Here is a 19,817-nt window from a genome sequence, read left to right as displayed (position 1 = left end):
ATTCAAGAACATTTTTTCTAGTTACTCAGATGTATTTCCCAGTAATCTTATTTCTTGGTTCTAAAGGTTGCCTTTTCTTTACCCCTTCCTCTTCTTTCCCTCATTCTCTCTGACCCTTTTGTCCTGCCTCCTACTTTCTCTTCCTTGTCCCAACTTTTCTTTTCCTATCTGGCTAGAATTGTAGAATATTAGGGCTGGAAGAAACTTTAAGCAATATCTATTCCAAAGTTTTATTCAGTTTAGAAGTCTCTCCTATTGTATCCAACCTTTGATTGAAAAGAAGATACAGTGTTGAAAGGGCAGTAGCCTCTAAAGAATGCTATTGTTAGAAAGTAATTATATTTAATTGAAACTCATTTCTATATACTTGCTAGATGTTGTTCCTAATTTTGCCTTTTAGATGCACGAAAGCAAGTTTTATTTCTCATCTATATGATAAGTTTGGCAAAAACCTAATCACAGGGCTACATCTAGCTGCAAGGGAGGCTGAGAAATGTCACCTCTAGCCAGGCAGTCACATACAGCTAAACCTAATAATGTCTGTTATTAAAAGGTAGCAAGGAAGAATAGAGCCTGATGGACAATTAGCAGTAATGCTGCATGTATAAAACAGGAACACAAGTGAAACATAAACATCATGTTCTGTGTTCTTGTATGTAATGATCATTCAGATACGGCTACAAGAGGAGACCCAGGAGGAGGTCAGAAAAACAAAGTTTATTATACTCATAGGTCCTAGAAAGAGAAGGCATGGTATACCATGAAGAGCAACATGGGGAAGCACTGGTATGGGTCAGGAGCCAGAAGGGGCAGAGGAGAGGGGGGCATGTAGGCTTGGATTTTCTGAGGGAAAGGCAAGGCAGGGCAGGATAAACAGATTAGGTTTGGTTAGTTTGAAAAAATTTGGCAGTCTCTAAGCTCTAAGGGTGCTCCCTACTTGCCTGCTACCTGGACCTGGCCTTCAGATGATTAAGGCAGAAGAATTCTGCCTCCTGGTTGATACAGCCAGATAAAGGAGGTATGGCTCTGGGTTGATTAGTTTACATATCAGAGGTATCCTGGGAGCCCGATGAGATACTACCTCACTCCTCTTAGAATGGCTGTTATCAAGAAGACTAGCAAGGATGAAGAGAAAAGGGAACCCTTGCATACTGTTGGTGGGAATGTAAATTGGTGCAGCTGCTATGGAAAACAATATGGAAGTTCCTCAAAAAATTGAAAGTAGAACTATCATATGACCCATCAATTCCATTTCTGGGTGTTTATCTGAAGAAAATGAAAACACTAATTTGAAAAAATACGTGCACCTGCATGTTTATTGTAGCATTACTTATAACAGCCAAGACATGGAAATAATCTAAGTGTTCACTGATAGATGAATATATAAAGATGTGGCATATATATACAATGGAATATTATTCAGCCATAAAAAAGAATACAGTCTTGCCACTTGTGCAACATGAATAGACCTCAAGGGCATTATACTAAGTGAAATAAGTCAGATAGAGAAAGACAATTATCTGATTATCTCCCTTATATGAGGAATCTAAAATTATCTATCTGTCTATATTGATAGATGGAAAGAGACAGAAAGATGTTCTAAGCTCACAGATACAGAAAATAGATTGGCGGTTGCCAGAGGTGGGGGTTGGGGGGTGGGAGAAATGGATGAACTGTTTTGGGTTTTTTTAAGTTTAAATAAATTGAATTTAAAAAGAAAGAAAACAAAAAAAAATTAAGATACACTTTTGTGTATTTTTCTTTCTAAAAAGTATGAATTTATGTGCCTTAGATGTTTCTTAGGATGTCAGTGAAGTGATGGAGAAATGTAGAAAGTATATACAATTTTATTTTCAAAAAATATGTTCTTTGTTATTTTTACCAGTCACTGTAATTTATTTTTTAAAAATATAAATAATATGCATCTCTATAAGAAATTAAATATGTAGATCAAATAGTGCTAAATTGAGCATCGTTATATTTTATCCACTATTACAAATGAACTAAGTGTGATAAATAATACAATTTAAAGAAATTAAGTATCAAAATTCTCCAGTTTAATTTGCTTATGTTACCAACTTTGAACATTACTAATTTAAATTTTCAATTTTAAAACATCTTTATTGGCAAGCTGAATTCTTAAGAGATACTTCTAGGATGTTCATTTCTTAACATTTTGGACGAGGCAGTTTAGTTTTTGACCTTGTGAATATGACATAACGGCAAATATGTACTCAATTTAGACTGGATGAAAGGCACACATCTCTTGTATGAAAGGCAGTAAATTGAGGGCTGAATTGATGCTGATACTTTGGCATCTCCATTTTAAGAGCATAATCCTTTAGCATATTATGAACAGTGTGTTGAATATTTTTAACATGAATCTTAACAGCCGGTCCTGAAATTAATGTTCTTTTATCTGACAACTTCCCCATTAATAGAAATAGAGCTGAAAATTTAGATAAAGTTTAGATTTATGGACAATGTTTAGGCTACCTTTAATAGTAGGTTTTCTAAAAGTTGAGTAAGTCTGCATAACCTGTACAAATGGAAAAAGACAAACATCTTCCTTTTAACTGTGTAATTGTAAGTGTTTTGGGTCCCACCATTACTCATTCTTAGCTATAGTCAATTAAGTAACCTGCAGTTTTCTGAGAATGAGCTACTAGAAAATCACAAATAAGATTAGATAAAAATTACAGCTGGGTGACTTTTTAATCTGAAAATACCCGAACTGTCAGCCTAGTTTCAACTCTGTCATGATTCTTTTTGTTTGCTTAGGCACAGACAGCACCTGGTCTTACTGCTCTCCAGTGGTGATGCATTTGCAGTGAGTACAACACATCTTTACTGAATAAAATCTACCTTTGTTTTACAATGGCTATATTTTAAAATGTAGGTTTGCATGATTTTGGAAATTTGAATTTTTACATACTTGGTGTTTAACTTTCATTTCCTTCTCAAAGTTGGGGGAAGAGGAAGCAAAATAAGAGAGGCCAAGGGCTTGAGTAGGGCTGAAATGCATGAGGCAAATATAGATATATTTTTTGATATATCACTGGTGTGGCTGGTATACGGGTAGATTATTAATACGGCTTGTTGTTTTACATGTGCTCTTGCACATTGTGTTTAGTAATGATAACTGCTCTTCTGAGATTGAAGTTTCTACACACTTCTCTAAAAGGAGCAGCAGAGAATAGTGTATTTAGTTGGAAAATTTCATATAAACTGAGGACACTTTGAACAATGAAGGTGGAATTTTTTTAAGAAGTGAAAAAATATTTCAAAATAACTGAAAAGTACAGTAAATATGACATCTACCACTTAGATCTAACATTCCCCATCAAAAGGATTTGACAGATATTAAAAAATAAATCTTTATAGATGCAGCCAATACCCTACTCTTATCCCTTACCATTCCTTTTTTTTTTCCTTCTTCCTACCTTTTCCAGTTTTTGTGACTTTCATTAGTCTAAAGTTGGTCAGTATCATTTCTATAGTATTTTCTTGCTTTTTTAACATGTTTGTTTCCATATAAATTGTTTTTTTAAAAAATATTTTAAAAGTTTGTGAAATGGTCTGTTCTTAATGAATTGGGAAGAGCCATTAACTAAGATGTTTTTGTAAATGTAATCTAGGTCAGTTATATATAAATATGGCAAAAGTCAAATATTTTGCAAAGTCATATATTTTGTAATGGTTCACATATCTTATTATAAGACATCAAATCATATGTTCCTCAACTGGTGGACAATCAGATAGTTTCCATAATTTTTAAAAAAGCAACTTTATTATTATAAAAATTATTTGTAAAATGCACATGATTTAAAAATCAACTAAAAGGCTTATAGGACTAAATACAATATTTCTTTGACTCATTATTCTTCACTGCAGTCTTTCCATGGGCAATTGCTTTCAAGAGTTTTAGCTGCTTTTTTTAGTTTTCATATTGAAATACTAAGTCTGTGTTTTGGTAGTTCCTTTTTAATTGTTAAGAAAAGACACAGTAGATGATGTATCTCTTTTTTCTCGCAGTAATATATTCAGACATAAACTTTTTGTTGTCAAGGATATCTCAGTCAAAGAGTGTGCTAAGAAGGCCAAGATTAGAGGTTTGATCCTTTGTGTGGTCCATGACTATAGATTACAATCCTAACTTTGGTCAGCTTTTCACATTTGTATTCTATTGGTTTCAAACTTTTCAGAAAATAGGAAAGCAAAGAAAAAACCAGAAGCCTGTTGTAAACTTGCTTACAGTGGTAGAAATACAGGATTTAAGAGCTGAAACAATGACCTGTCTATAAAAAGTGTAACACAGTATTGAGGAGTTCTTTTCTAACTCTAGAAGCAAAATTCTCAGTACAGGACCACACCTACTGCAGGAACAGTGGTCTCAACCCCTGGAGTTTACAAAGGATTGCACACTCTGTTAGGAAGCCTTGTTTTATTTTGATTTGTTATTTAAGTTTTGGAGCAAGGGGAAATAACAAAAATTGACCCAAGGTCTCTTGGCTATTTTGTTTAAGAAAAAGTAATGGGAGACTTTTTGAATTGGAGGACATTTGCATTATTGATCTTACATTGTAAAATATTTCCAGGACTGTTACTTCAAAGTGGTAGTGAGTAGAAAAATTTAAGAAGACTAAGCATTGGCAATAAAAAAAAAAAAGAGAGATAGGAAGGAAGATAATAGTCTTTTTCTTAATAGTAAAAGAATAATTTATTATCTATCATTTGTTTTCCTCAGAACCATGCTGGATATAGCCCTTTTTTAAAAAAAAAAATATTGTGGTAAGAACAAAAATCATGAGATCTACTCTTTTAAATTTTTAAGTGTTTATTATGTTATTGTTGACTGTTGGTATAATGTGCAGCAGATCTCTAGAGCTTATTCATTTTGCTAAACTGAAACTTATGCTTACTGATTAGTAATTCCCCAATTCCCATTCCCCCAAACCCTGGATTTTATTCTTTGATTCTGTGAAGCTGACTATTTTGAATACCTCGCATAAATGGAATTTTACCGTATTTGTCTTTCTGTGACTGGCTTGTTATTTCACTTAGCATAATGTCCTCAAAATCCATCCATTTTGTTATATATTGCAGAATTTACTTCTTTTTAAAAGTCTGAATAGTATTTCACTGTATACATATACCACATTTCCTTTATCCATTCGTGATGGGGGAATAATCTTAAGAGAATTTGCAAAACATACTAAAGATTGACTTATCTATTGAGTCGTCTTAGATCAGCACTATCCAGCAGAAGTTCCTGTGATTTTGGAAAATGTTCTGTATATGCTTTGCCCCAAGTGGTAGCCACTAGCCACATGAAATGTGGCTATTGCAACTGAGAAACTGAATTTTAACTTTTATTTAATTTTAATTAATTCAAATATAAATTTAAATTGCCAGGTGTGGCTAATGGCTACCATATTGGACAGTGAAGTTCTAGAGAAAGTATCACATAAAGGTATGGCATCTTCTTTTTCCTTTTAAATATAATTGTGCTTTTTAATCTTTAATGTGTTTGAGAAGATATGAATATGACTAGCATTTCAATTGTGAAAGTGGAAAGGAGAGAAAAGTTATAAAAGGAATATTTTAAGAAACCAATCTATGTATTGTTTGAGAACTGCTTAATCTAAAACAAGCTGCTGATTTAATACCATTAAATTATATATATACATATAAATATATAAAATATGATAAAAATAAAAAATTTAACATATTCACACTAAGTTACATAAAGATATACTACTCACTTAATGTCATTAAATTCTGTGTATATATACTTATAGATACATGATATATTTTATATCTGATAAGAAAGAACATGTGTACTAATATCAACTCTAGAAGATGTGGGTATCGTAACATTAATGAAAATAAAGGAATAATTTCAAATTGTGGTGATCTTATGCACACTTACACTATCTATCAATAAAAATGAATTCAGAGTAATTAGGATACAGGAAAAAACAGAGGGAGTAACAGAGGGAAAGACCCATTAAAATAACTCGAGTCTCTTGGGACTAACAGGGTACTGCTTGATAAAGTGCGAAGAGAGGATAGAAGAAGGAACAAAACAATTCTTGAATTTTCTCCTTTTGAATATTTTGCATTAGACTGAACCAGAATTGACAGAGGCTTGCTTTCACTAATGAGAGTTTAATTGTTTTGTGCAGTGTTCCAATAATGTAAATGCATTAATGACAATTGATATTCTTATAAAGTAAGACTAAAAGGATTAAGATAGAATTTTCTACAAGGTAAATGATGAACATTGGAGTTGAATGGACGTGGGTACAAATTCCTGCTTTGTTGTTTACTTGCTTGTGACTTTGGATGAGTGACTTAACCTTATCTGTGAATCGTAGAGAATAAAAATACTCACTTCAAAGGTTTTTAGAGATGATGAAATGAGACAGTGAATGTCAGACACTCTATTAAATGTTTAATACATACAGCAAGCTCTCAAATGGTAGTTAATATTAACTATTGATGAAAATATTAAAAGAAATATAAATTAGAAGAAACAGAGCATTGCAAATTCTATGTTCTGAATTTCAAGTATGGTGATGAAAATGTAACTTAGAAAATGCTTATGAGAAAGAGATACCATCCAAATACAGATGAATGGAGGTATGGAAAATTTCGAGGGAAAAGTAAAATTTATGAATTTGAAGTAAGGAGGTTATTAAAGAAGGTGTGAAAATGTTATTATAATTTAAAATCTCAGGAGGAAAGTTATTGAAATGGAGAAAATGATGCTTTAAAAAAATGAAGATTTATGGAGTAGGAAAGAAGCCTGAGTTGATGGGAAGTAGAAATGGAGAAAGTCCTTGGTCGTAGAATCCCCAAATGCTCTTGGGCTCACTGGGAACAAGACAAAGCTAAAATAACCCATCACAATCACTGAGTTCTACATACAAAAGGGATAAAGTCCATAAAAAGCTTATCTGAAGACTTTTTCATACAGGATAACATACCAGTCATGAAAGAAGAAATTTTAAGGAGTAGCAAGAAATCAGAAATCAATAAGACACATATATGCTTTATATCTACTATATAAAAAGCTTTCTCCTAATCCATTTCCATAGCATTCTCTTAAATCTTTTCCTACTTGATTTCTAATAGGAAATCTCTACACTTGCAACTCCTCTTTCTTAAATGTGTTTATCTCTTAGACTCCTGTATTTTGGTTTCTGTCTGTTGACGTTATCTTGTTCAACAGACTTAATGGCATCTTCTCATTTGTCTTGATTTCTTTGCAGCATGTGACATTGATGATCATTTCTCTCTTCTTGAGATTCTTTTCAGACTCCTCCTAGTTCTCCAATTAGTCCTTTCTGATCTCATTATTTTCTCTATTCTGGGTCCTCCAACTTTGTCTTTTCTTTGTTTTTGCTTTCAGGCCTCTCGGTTTTACATCCTCCACTATGGCCATCTGATCCCCTCTGATGTCTTCAACCTTCATTTCTATTCAGATTTCTCCAACATCTGTATATATCTGGGCCTAAGTTGTCTCCAGAGCTTTAGTCCTACATTCCTGATAATGTTTGCTGAATATCTGCGTCTGAGTGTCCTGGCAGCAACTCAAACTTAACATTACTGAAACTGACATATCAATTCCCAAGTTTTGGCTGTGTGCCAATATCTAAGACTGCACCATTATTTTCTAATTCAGGTAGACAAGAATTGTCTCTGTTCTGTTTCTCTTGCCTGTTATATGCAGTCAGTCTCCATGTCTTGTAACTTTGTGGAGTTTTCCCGTGAGCCAGTCTGTGAAGTACTATGAATGACCAGTGCGTGGAATCACTGTATTTTAAATCAGACTTAGCAAATGGTGATTAGAAGGTCCATTAGAACCCTAGGCATTCCCTGATAGGAGGTCAGTCATGAGAGGGAATAAGTATTGTAAATAAAGCCTGGCTGGACTTTTAAAGTAGGAAGTGATAATAAATGAGAGAGGAAAGAGCCAAGGGCCCAGGAAACTGGGCAATCACATCATCTCCAACCTCTTGACAACTGCAGTGCTTGAGCCTTGCCTCTCAGAGTAGGTTCCTCCAGGTAGCTTTGTTTGAGTTCTGTTGATAGCAGTGTGGCTGACACCTTTGAATATCCTAAAAGACTCCCAATACTATTTAGATATGAATGGGACAAGAGAAAAACATTTAGTTAAAAATTACAGATATTATTTCTTTAATTTTCTTTTTCCTCTGCTAGGAAGCATTTGAAAAACATTTGAAAGGAGGTGATTTGAAGAGTAAATTGGGCCATGTGATTGGCCCAGAATAATGTATAATGTAGTGTTGTATTTTGTGACTTCCCTGCTTTTCAAAACTGGAGGCTACATTTTGTCAGCTGTTTTCCTAAACCATACTTCCTGGCATCTCAAGGTTATATTCTGGTCATTTGTTTTTTGAACTCCCTCGCCTTCTCAAATGGATTGATAACAATATAGTAAGACCCATTATGCAGTGCCTTTTTTAAGTAAAGCAAATGGATTTTTGCATCTTGCCTTACTGACAAGTTTGCAAATTGCCAATCTTTGCTCTTTTTTCTCCCTCCCAATTTTTCATGGTGGTAATTAAGGACTGTAAATTTCACTTTATCATTTGTGTTGGGAATAGTAGTATAAATCATAGTAATAGCACCGTTTATTTCAGTAATGCCAGCCTGCCTGCAAATCACTTGTAAATTGGTTCCATGGATGTACCTCTATCAAATTAATCAAAAAACCACCTGCATACATTTCGTGAGCTTATTTCAAAGGCTTAGTAACAGTGAGGAAGAAAGACCATTGCTGACCTTTCCATTTTTGTTTATTTGTGAGTTCTGAATGGCACATGCATATGTTTACATTATGAACCCTGGCTAACATCTAACTGAGCTTTTTATGTAATGCTTTTTTTTTTTAAAACACAGGTTGGGATTTGTGCCGCAAATAATATGCCTACCCGATGGTCCTACTGTGGTCCTTACACAGTAGTAGTAATGTTTGATTGGACATAAAATTGTAAACCATTTAAGAATTTGTGAGAACTAATACTTGTGCTGAAAAAAGATTTTTCAAGTGAGCATAATAGTTTTCAACATTGGGAAGTTAGACAACAGTCACTTATGTTTGCCCCTTGTACCCAGGGTGGTGATATCAGTGTGTTATTCTGAATATGGAGGAAGAAAATAGAATCTTTTCTTATGTTCTTGCTTATGCTTTCTGGGCAATAGCTAAGACAACTCCAGTTCATGTGAGGCTGGCTCCAGTGCACTGTTTATATAACATACTGAGTTCTTCCCTCAATATGGCATGTTCTTTGGGAGACTTCCTGATGTCCAGCTTGCTTTTTACGTATTGGTCCTGCCCTAATAGGAGAAAGGGGAATTTAAATTTAGTAATGGTGTATCCTTAATCTTGTTCTGAGTAAGACATTCTTAGGGGAAAAAAATACAGGTTGTTTATTTTAATTTTACATTTGGAATTACAAAAATGCAGCAATCAAGTTCTGGGCTCAAATAAGAGAAACATGATAGTAAACACAATATATACCTTCATATTTTTATGTATGCTTTCCTTCTATTTCTGTTTCTGACATATAAACTTGGTTTTGAGAAATGATTATCTGCATGCAGATTCAATATTTCAGTGGGTTTTCATTGTAGAGTCTTTAAGGTTAGCATAAGAAATCAAAATTAAGTATGGGGGCTTAACTTTCATAAGCAGCTTGCTTTTGCATCTAATTAAGAAGATAATGACAAGTTTCCTTTAAATTCTTAGTAGTTACAGTATCTAGTTTTAGTTTCTGTATATTCTCCACTCTAGTCTCTACTATTTAATAGTCTATATTGAAGACTTCACACTTGGGAAGTCGGAATAGTCTTTTAAGGAAATCCAGTCACTATTTTTTCTCTTCCTCTCCCTGGGTGAACTTGTAATTGGCAATAATTTACTTCGAAGAATTTCTTTTATTGGAAAAAGAAGAGACAGAAGCACCAGATGGCCTTGAATCTTGCTATTCTCTAAAGGAATTAGTCTAAATATTTTATTTCTGTGTAGCAAAATTAGAAAACCCCAGAGTAAGCTCAATACATTTTGAAATATTTGTTAAATAATTCTTTCAGTAACCGTTTTAGAATTTAGTCCTAAGTATATATGCAATAATTCTCATGGAGAAGAAGCTTTGGAAAGCAATGGGTTAAAATGTCAGGATATTAAGTAGAAGTTTGAAAGAGTGACAATTCTGATTATTATGGACTCATTCTTGTGTGTGGAAGAAGCTAGTGTTGAAAACATCTGAAAGGGTACCCACAGAATAATACTGGCTTTGTCTATAGACCCATCCATGAAAATATATTTGTAAATGTGTTTATAAATAATATACGATCAAAACATATTTTCATTGTCTAGGGTTGCAGTAATCCATTTTACCATATTAATGTGAGAGTGAGTAAATTAAAGTTAATTTAGCCACAGGGAAATTTTTTAGCCTATTGGATTTACTCTATTTATGAGACTTTAAAATATTTTAGTGTTACTTCTTAAACAAAGATAAAAAGCAATAAAATTGTGTTGAAAGCCATCACATTTCATTTAACAATAAACATGTGATTAACTGATAAGTGCTCAAAGGTGGGGGAATAATGATCTTTTATTCTACTCCTTTCACCTCTGTTCTCTTCTAAAATAAATCATTTCCAGACTTCAACAAGCATGAGAAATGTCTAGCTAAAGACCTTTCTTTCTCAAAGACACTGAAAAGAAGGCCTTAGAGTGAAAAGTGCCATAACAATAGTAAGTGCATTCTACCAAGAATAAATAAAAATTGCAAAGCCTGACAGTGAAGAATACAGAGAGGAATTCAAGTGACTAAAGCTCCAATAAAGAATAAACCTTGTTTGTGAGGAATCTGTTCCAGTAAGAAATCAATCTAGGAACCTCTGCATACAAAAGCAGCTGGGCAGTTTTTTGAGCTGTAGGGAACATGCCGCTGAGACCAGTAATCTTACCTGGGCAGTGGTCTGCCAACAGGTCTTCAGGCCTCAGCAATGACATCTGCCTTGGTCTTTTTCTTCACAAATTATTAGACCCTGAGTCTATTTATTCAGAGAGCAGCTGCCCTAAATCAGTGACAATCACATTGTCATTAAAATAAATTTGGTACTGTATTTTTTTTACAGCTCTATTAACTTTACCATTTGACTTTCTACTTTGTAAAAGAGGAAAAATGAAAATTGAGAACTGTGAGTATATTGTTTGTTAAGTGGATGCCAACCAGATTAAAATCCCATCAACAGTGGTGGAGGCAACAGAAATAAAGTGACAGATTTAAAATGCTGCTGTCCATTTAAGTGTCAAATAGAGTTAAATGTTTTGCTGAATTCTTAAAGTGGTTTGGCTCCATAGTACCTAGCATAATCAGCACTGAAAATTGGAACATAATTTTGTCTTGATATGTGGAGAAAGGTATGTGCACTTGAGGATTGAACGAATTGCTACTGAAAGTCGTATGTTAAAAATGCCTTTCATTAACGAAGACAAAATTAGCTATTTGAATGTATTTATTAGGCAGAATTGAATTCATTCATTCATTCATTCATTTATCAGACTTTCATTGAGTATCTTTTATGGACCTGACTGTGTTAGTGGCAGAGGATACAAAGTCAAATAATGTGCTGTCTCTGCTGTCTTGGAGCTTTCACTCCAATGACATGTATTCACTTTTTCAAAATGTTTTGTTAATTTAGTTAATGCTGATTGGATTTCTTACAAACCAAGTTTTCTCTGAATTTTTTTTGGTATATATTTTCTTAATATCTACTTTAAATATCTCTGCTTCTATTTTGGAATACAAAAATAAAAAGCAAAGCAAAACGGAACAGCAAATATCACCAAGCCATTCTACTACACTAGAAGTCTGCAAAATAAGGAAACCTTCTTATCTCTGAAAAGAAGAAAAAACTTCTCTTCCATGTTAAAAACTGTACCTTTCCTTCTAGAGTGGTTCTTTGGGTTAGAAGTTCATTGATATCCTCATGCCACCTGCAAAATCTGGCACAATGTTAATATAGTAATACATTTCACACTTTTAGCTGTAGGTATACAATTTTACAGCACATTATTGTACAGGTTTAAATAAGAAGAATTTAATCTCTAAATGAGAACCATTACAACCCTTCCCAAATTGTAAATATTACTGTTTAAAGAAAGAAAATGGCTATTAAAATGCATCGAAGTCACCAATGTCAACTTTCAACTTTTCTGGCTCGGTTTTACCTGTATTTAATATTATAAGTTCTAATCTTATTGAACACTCTTGGGATTACGTATGCGGCTTAATAAATATGGGGATTCACAGGCCGATTCATTTATGCAACAAATATTCTGCAAGCATTTATCACATACAGGTTGTTGTTCATGTGGCTACGGCTACGTGTGTGAACAAGACAATCAAAGCTCCTTCCTTGAAGGAGCTCACATTCCAGGGGTAACTAGCCAAGAGTTCAGGTGGGGAAAATCCTGATGATTTTGTCCCACAGAATGAACTGTCTGTCTTCAGGAAATGAAACACTGCAGTGTGGGACTTAAAAACACATACATTTACTCTTTTAACTGATATTTAGTATGTACCTACTATGTCTACAGCATTGTTCTAGGCATTGGATCTTCCCTTAATATTCAGATTTAGGAGATCTTGAATGGATCCTAGGAATTTATCTTTTTTGTAAGCAATCTGCGTAAATTTATAACCACACAAATTTTCTGAAATGACCACCTTAATCAGTTCCTTTTGAATGTGTGATCTTAGCTAGGTTTGTAATAAGAACTACATGGCAGAAAATTCAGTGGGTAGCAACAGCAAGCACACTATGATGATGGCTTCTGTTCTGTGCTGCTGACTGATAGAAGACTGTTGTAATCTTAATGAGACAAAATTGATGGCCAACATGGTATTTCAGGGGAACATTGAAGAGCTTCTTATTTTCTTGCTGGAATGAAAACTCACCCTACTTAAAAAGAAGCTGTGCAGGAATGCCTCCATTGGAGCCAAAGCTTTTCTCAAAAAAGCAACTCTGGTTCTACTCAAAGGCTTAAATAAGCACTTGTTTGAAAGTGTGTAATTAGATGCCATAAAACTGGATAAGATTGGTCTGCAGTATTTTGAGGACCAGATTTTAATGTGGCTCCTGAACCAGGTTTAAATTTTTCCAATGAAAAAAAATCCAACCATGAGCAATTTAGTAGGAGAAATTGGAGTAGGGTTTGAGAGGGTAGGCCCCAGGCTAACGCAATGCTGGGGTTTGGGGAAACAAGGGAGCTCTCCCTTGTGATAATATGTAAATTTCATACTGGTGCCCTCCTGCAGCTACTATATCTTTTGCTTCACCACTCAGGGCAAAATTTAAAGAATTTAGCCACAGTGTATCCAAATATTGGGAGGTGGTGGAAAGGATGGAGGGGGGTGCGAATAGCCCAGAAATAGCTACCTCAATGTGTGACAAGTGCATTTACAATTTTTCTTAGGAACTTGCCTGCTGCCTAATGTAATAGGACACTTGACAGATTCACTTTGGGAAGGAAGAGGGATGATAGTGTGAAAAATTAAAGGTGTTAAATCAACCACAGTTATAGAGTTCCCTGTGAATAGCTACTTCTGTATACTCATTTATTCATTCATTAGTTGGCCTAATACTCATTAATCATTCAACAAACGTTAAGTGGGCTAGACAATGGGACTATGCTGGTGTACAGGGTAGACCTCATGTTTGACCTCTTAGAATTGTATTCTCAAGCAGAAGGGAATAGCAGACGATAACTATAAAGGTTATTTAGCTGGAGAATGGCTTGCTGCTGTAGTCTGAGTTCTAAACGTTAATCAGTTTTTCTGCAGCGCTTTCAGCAAATCAAAAATGTTATCCTGTCCTCCTGGTAAATTGGTAAAGGAATTTAAGATGCTTGCTTCAGGTGTCTGTTCATACTCAAGAGTCTGTTCTATGAATGTAGCTAGAATATCAGCTCTGTGAAGGCAAGGACTTTGTTTTGTGGACACCGTGTGCCCAGTTCCTTGAAAAGTGTCTGCCACAGGGCAAGCCCTTAGTAAACACTCCTTGAATGACAATCCAGTGCTTGATAAAGTCAGGAATTAATTTAAGTTTCTTGATACAGAAGCAAGTGGAAAGAAGAGAGGTATAAGAATGTTCTATTTAGATCCTAACATCTGTTGGAGCTCATTGGGCTCAGATCTTATAAAAATATCTTTTTTTGAAAATGGTTTTTGGAAAAATGGCATCTCAAACAATGCTTGGTTCCTATGATACATTTATCACCTTAAAGTGAATCAGGAAATTATAGCCATAATGAAGAGCTTTTGGGAATGTCTGTTCTGAAAGGAGGTCAAGCACGTTACTCAAGTTTGTCCTGGCAGCAGGATAGTGTATTGGGTTCCAATTATTTGACAATAGATCCTTTATTTTAAAAGTTCTTTTTAAAAAAATCCTAAAATGCAGACAACTATTGCTAGCTGTATGGAGTTGACAATACCACTAGTTCCAGAGCGTCCCTGGATAAAATGCCTCATGTACTTTCTTCTCTAGATGCAGAGTAGACTGTTAGGGGAAATGACTGTAGTCAGTGGATTGTGTTTATCAGATGCCATAGATTTTAGTTTATGAGTCGCTTCATAGAAGTTGTCAGTTGTCCAGTGAACATTGTTACAGCAGTTCCCTGAACAGTTTTTTAAATTAAGTTGTCTTGATCTCTGAGGGAGTGCAGTTGGAAGAGCAGGGAAGGTAATTTGGCTCTTGACCATCACTGTTTTCCAAATGGGTAATTTTTAGAATGGGATTGTCAGTGATTCTGGCTGACTTCGCTTAATATTAGATTCTTCATTAGGGTTGACAGGATCTGTTTGGGAACAGGGGAATGAAGTCTTCAGGGAGATAATCTAAATAAAAAGAAATCCAATATTCTCTATTTGGAACATGGATGGTTTCTAAAATCTATCCCTTTTATGACTTGTCCCTGTTAAAAGATTTTATTAATAAGCATTTATAAAAAGATGAACAGTTTAAAAAGGTAAAAATTGATGTCAGCAAAAAAAAGTTTCTAAAAAATTGCAAAACTGATTAAATTGTAAAATAGTTGTTGATGAATGAGTGACTCTGACAAATATAATAAATATGATTAACTTCTAAAATCGTGAGAAAGAACGAAGTGACTAACTCAAGCAGGTAGGGGCTTCTAAGTTCCATTAGACTGTCTCTGTGATTCAGGTCAGGTTCCTTGAGCTAAGGTGGCTGCTTAACAGGTCTCCAGAGTCTAGGTTTGCCTTCCAGGGGTCTAGCATAAATATTAACAACTACAATAAAGTTAGAGCTAATGAGCAAACAAAGCAGTTTCACTTGCTTTTCCTTAGAGCTCTAAGCATAAAGAACCAGTGCCTAGGTCAGCAGTATAATTATGTCCTTATAAAAATTAGCTGTTTGCATAAATTGAATCTAACATTTTATATGTTTTATAGCAGACCATAAATACTTTCAACTTTTTATAAATAGTAAAACTATGAATGGGGTGAATACTCAGTGGTGTTACTAATGGGTCTTCAACTTAGGAACTATGACTGACGAGCTTGCCTTACAAAGCAATCATATCATTTTTGCTTAATTTAAACTTTGGTTCTATTTATTTAACCCATTAAATCTGCCTCTCGAAAATTATGCTCTTTTGATGATTTCCTCCTAACTATGAAAGAAAGAGCTGAGTTTACAATTGAAAGTCAACATTACCTGCAAGCAATGGAATGGGATTAAATTTCTTCCTTGGGAATATTTTCCACCTGGTATTGATAAAATGAATTTATATGCAATTCATGGATTGGGGATTGGAAGAATTTATGAAGCCTTTTATTCAACACCACATGAAGAGATTGAGGATGGACAAGGGCCTAACTTGTAAGTATGCAAATAATTTGATTATGTATTTACTTTCAACTTTTACCTACAATGAGTTGTGAGAGGGGGCAGATAAGAGCTTTGACAACAACTCCTTAAGTTTTTTTTAATATCCCAGAAAGATCTTCATTGTATTTCTGGTAATAAGAATAAGTAGCCTATTCACAAATAAGTGATATATTAACCAAATTTATTTTAAAACATTTTCTGATTTATATTGTATGAGCTAATTGGAACTGAAAATACCAGGGAACAATTGTAAATTATTTAAGCTTTCTAAAATGTAGAATTAAATCTACCAAGTAACCTGTTTTGTATAGTTACATTATTTTCTCAGCCCTACATAACTCCAACTCAAAGTCCAAATATGGTTTACTTTTTGCAAGTATTCCCTATGTATTATATTTTATAAATGTTTGAGATTTTTGGTTTGGTACCCACTCATTTCAGATGCTACACATTTTGAGGGAAGAGATACTTTAAGCATTCATCATTTTTTCACAGTACCTAAAATTTAAAAACTACACATACATATAAAATTATAAATATTTAAGTAAGTGTACTATATGTACAGTTTTTGATATTCTTTATGTATAGCACAGATGAATCATTTTCAACATTTTTGTTTGACCTATTTTTTTATACTTTAACAACTCTGTCATTTCGATCAACTCCCATCTAATTGAAAATGAATCTACATAACAGTCAACCTGAATCAACTTCCTTCAGGCTGTACTAAGCACGGTACAGGACTGCATGATTTCTGTAAAAAAGCTTATGTACTTTGAAAATCCATAGGTAAAGCTCATTTTATAGGAGAGTTATATGAATGAAAGTATTTAATTAGCATACAGTACTTCTTGTGACTTGAGTGACTGTGTTTGTAGTAGTCAGGGACTCACAGAAACCACCAGTAAGACACGAGAGGATACCTTTATTATTGCATGATGAACCTTAGATTCAGACTATCTGGATATGCCTTAAAATGTGAACTCAATAAACTGCTCATATAAACTTTTTTAGGTGAGATTTGAATTAAGAAAAAAATATATGTGTATATATAATTATTAGCATAGAAAGAATGATTTCTCACTTCTCAATGAATATTGTGGCAAGGTCTGCATATGTATGCATAAGAAAAATACATGCATATAAAAAGATTTGATATATATTATATCATTTAAAAATAATATAGCAGATTAATGAACAATTTTTAAAGTAATTAAATAACATATATGTTTTTCTTTTTAATTTTCTTTGTATTTAATGAACAAATAAAGTGTGGCTGTGTACTGAATACTTAAAATTTGAATTTTTTTTTTCCTATGTGACCTGAAGCCATCGCTTTGAGTATTTTAAACCTTTCAACCTGAAGTGGATTATCGGAGACGACTGGGAGCAGCCAGACTCAGAGCTGTGGAAAGAGCTTTGCTGCGATCCTTTACATTCTGACAACATGGGCTATAACTCATAAGGAAAGGCACTCCATATACCGCCACCTTTTGGCCTCATTTGGACAGCTGAAGTAAAATCATTGTCTGCTACCACTGTAAATGTTCCAACAACATGCCAGAAATAAATCATTTAATTGAACATGACTTCTACACTTTATCTTTTACTACACAATGATTTTTTTTAAGTGAAAGTAAATTTATTCAGGGAGATACACATTCCATCCACAGAATGCGGGTGGTCTCTGAAGGCAAAACAAGCGGCCTTAGGATATACACAGTCCATAGTCAGAATGTGGACCATCTAAGAAGGCAAGAGAGGTGGCCTACATAATGATTTTTTAAAATAAATGTTTAGAGAAAAACATTGATAGGGTACTTCTTTCCCATCAACTTATCCTTCCTGGCAAGTTTCTGTTCCCTGGACTAGATCTTTGGAAAATCAAGGAAGAGCATGTTTCTGTTGAAATACCAGTGATACTCAGTATAGTGCTGAGACCTGAAGTAGAAAAATGAACTGCTGCAAATTTTGCCCTAAGGACATTTCGCTGCTTTGTAAATACACGGAGGTGGCCATTATAGCTTCTACTCAATGTTACACTTGATTATTTAATTTCTAAATAAAACAATTTTCTTGGTAGAAATGGCATGTAGGTCATCTGTCAGAATAAACGCTAACTTAGCCCAAAATACTCTGAACAGTATTGGTTTAGGGGACTAGGGTAAGTGTATTAGGCATTACATTATTAAATTATTGGGCACTTCCTGGATTCAGGAATGTTTTTATATGTTAAGGGTATACCTAGTGTTCTTTCTCCAGTTACCAACATTTCACTGACTCTCTGAGGAACCAGTTAACTTACGGTGGCAACAAGAGTCGATTTTGAGACCTTCAACTTGAAGGTAGACTGCTTCTTTGCCACATCAGCCTTTGAATTGAGGTGGCAGGGGAAAGAAGAACAAGGTAGTAGCACCAAGCAGTTGCCACACATAACTGTTGGCCAGAGTATCTTATGTTGCCCTGGGGTGAAGTGGAATCTGATCCTGGGAAATTTACCTGTCCTCTCGTTTGCCTCTCTGAAAACAGTTTAGATTATTTATAAGTTAAATCCTTATTTAGTTAAAACTTGTTCTACTTATGCTTTGTTTTTTATTTTTATTTAATTAATTAATTAATTTTTAAATGGAGGTACTGGAAATTGAACCCATTGAATTGTGCATGCTAAGTATGTATTCTACCACTGAGCTATACCCCCCACTCCCCAAAACTTGTTCTAAGTAACAGTGTAGTTCTAATCTTGTGGCAACATCATAATCAGTTCTAGGGATTGCAGAAAGTGAGTATTCTATTTTGCTTTTATTTTTATTTTATTTTTTTTTCATTTTTTTTAAATTTGAGTATAGTGAGTTTACAGTGTTGTGGTATTGCTGGTATACAGCATAATGATTCAGTTATACATATTATATGTATTCTTTTTTATTATAGGCTATTATAAGGTATTGAATATAGTTCCCTGTGCTATACAGTAGGACCTTCCTATTTATCTATTTTGTATATAGTAGTTAGTATCTGCAAATCTTGAAGTCTCAGTTTATCTCTCCACTCCCTCCTCAGCCTTTTCCCCCGGGTAACCACAAGTTTGATTTCTATGTCTGTGAGTCTGTTTCTTTTTTGTAAATAATTTGATTTGAGTCTTTTTTTTTTTTTTAAGATTCCACATATATGTGACGTTGTATGAGTATTTGTCTTTTTCTGTCTGACCTAGTAAGATGATCCAGGTCCATCCATGTTGCTGCAAATGACATTATTTTATTCTTTTTTATGGCTGAATAGTATTCTGATGTATACGTATATATCATATCTTTTCTTAAAACAAACAATGACAATAGCAAACAAACAAACAAAAAATTTAATGAACAGCATCTTCACTTATATGAAGTACTCAGGTCCTGAAAGAATGAATGAAAAAACCAAATTCCATTATTTCTGAGCACTTACTATGGTAAGCCCCAGTTCTGTTATAAATCTAAAAATTCCCAACATTTCATATTTAACTTTGAGAACATACTACAGTTTAAATATATGGTGCAATGAAATTTAAATGTGAAACCACCCCCTTCAGACCAAAATAGCTGGAGTGAAAATAGTGTATTCTCACATCCTGATTCATCAAAGTCTGGTTTTCAGGTGTTTTGATGATTAAATCTGTCTGGCAAAAGGCCATCAGTTTCATACCAAGGTTTCTCTGTAGGGCTGCATTGTCATACACTTCTGTGAATGGGAGTTTGGGAACTTTAAATGAAAGAGTGTGTAAAGTTTTCTTTGCTGAGTGTTATTAACTGAGGGACTCTGGATTAATTTAGCAGCCAGGTCTGTTCTTTCAGCCATAAGCCATGCTGTCAGAGAAACTTAAT

The 19,817-nt window shown here is 34.1% G+C and overlaps 1 protein-coding gene across 8 annotated transcripts in view; it reads left to right on the top strand.

Moving 5' to 3' along the window:
• Window positions 1-17,549, top strand: part of LOC105087070 (UPF0462 protein C4orf33 homolog) — a 47,585-nt gene extending 30,036 nt beyond the window's left edge. Inside the window, exons 4-8 of one of the 8 annotated variants that reach the window (XR_010384774.1) lie at window positions 2,782-2,830; window positions 4,748-4,791; window positions 5,416-5,473; window positions 15,752-15,951; window positions 17,290-17,549. Coding sequence is in view for 3 of the 8 variants with exons in the window: in XM_031466142.2 (XP_031322002.1) it covers window positions 2,782-2,830; window positions 17,290-17,425 (185 nt within the window). In the remaining 5 variants the exon portion in view is untranslated. Of the gene's footprint in view, window positions 1-2,781; window positions 2,831-4,747; window positions 5,391-5,415; window positions 5,474-15,751; window positions 15,952-17,289 lie in introns of those variants that run through there. The other 7 variants (XR_004141224.2, XR_010384798.1, XR_010384768.1 and 4 more) reach the window with 7 other exon arrangements.
• Window positions 17,550-19,817: the final 2,268 nt, after the last annotated feature.

This window comes from Camelus dromedarius, chromosome 1, assembly GCF_036321535.1.
Source record: "Camelus dromedarius isolate mCamDro1 chromosome 1, mCamDro1.pat, whole genome shotgun sequence".
NCBI classification, from domain to species: domain Eukaryota; kingdom Metazoa; phylum Chordata; class Mammalia; order Artiodactyla; family Camelidae; genus Camelus; species Camelus dromedarius.
This window is presented reverse-complemented; position numbering and strand designations above follow the sequence as displayed.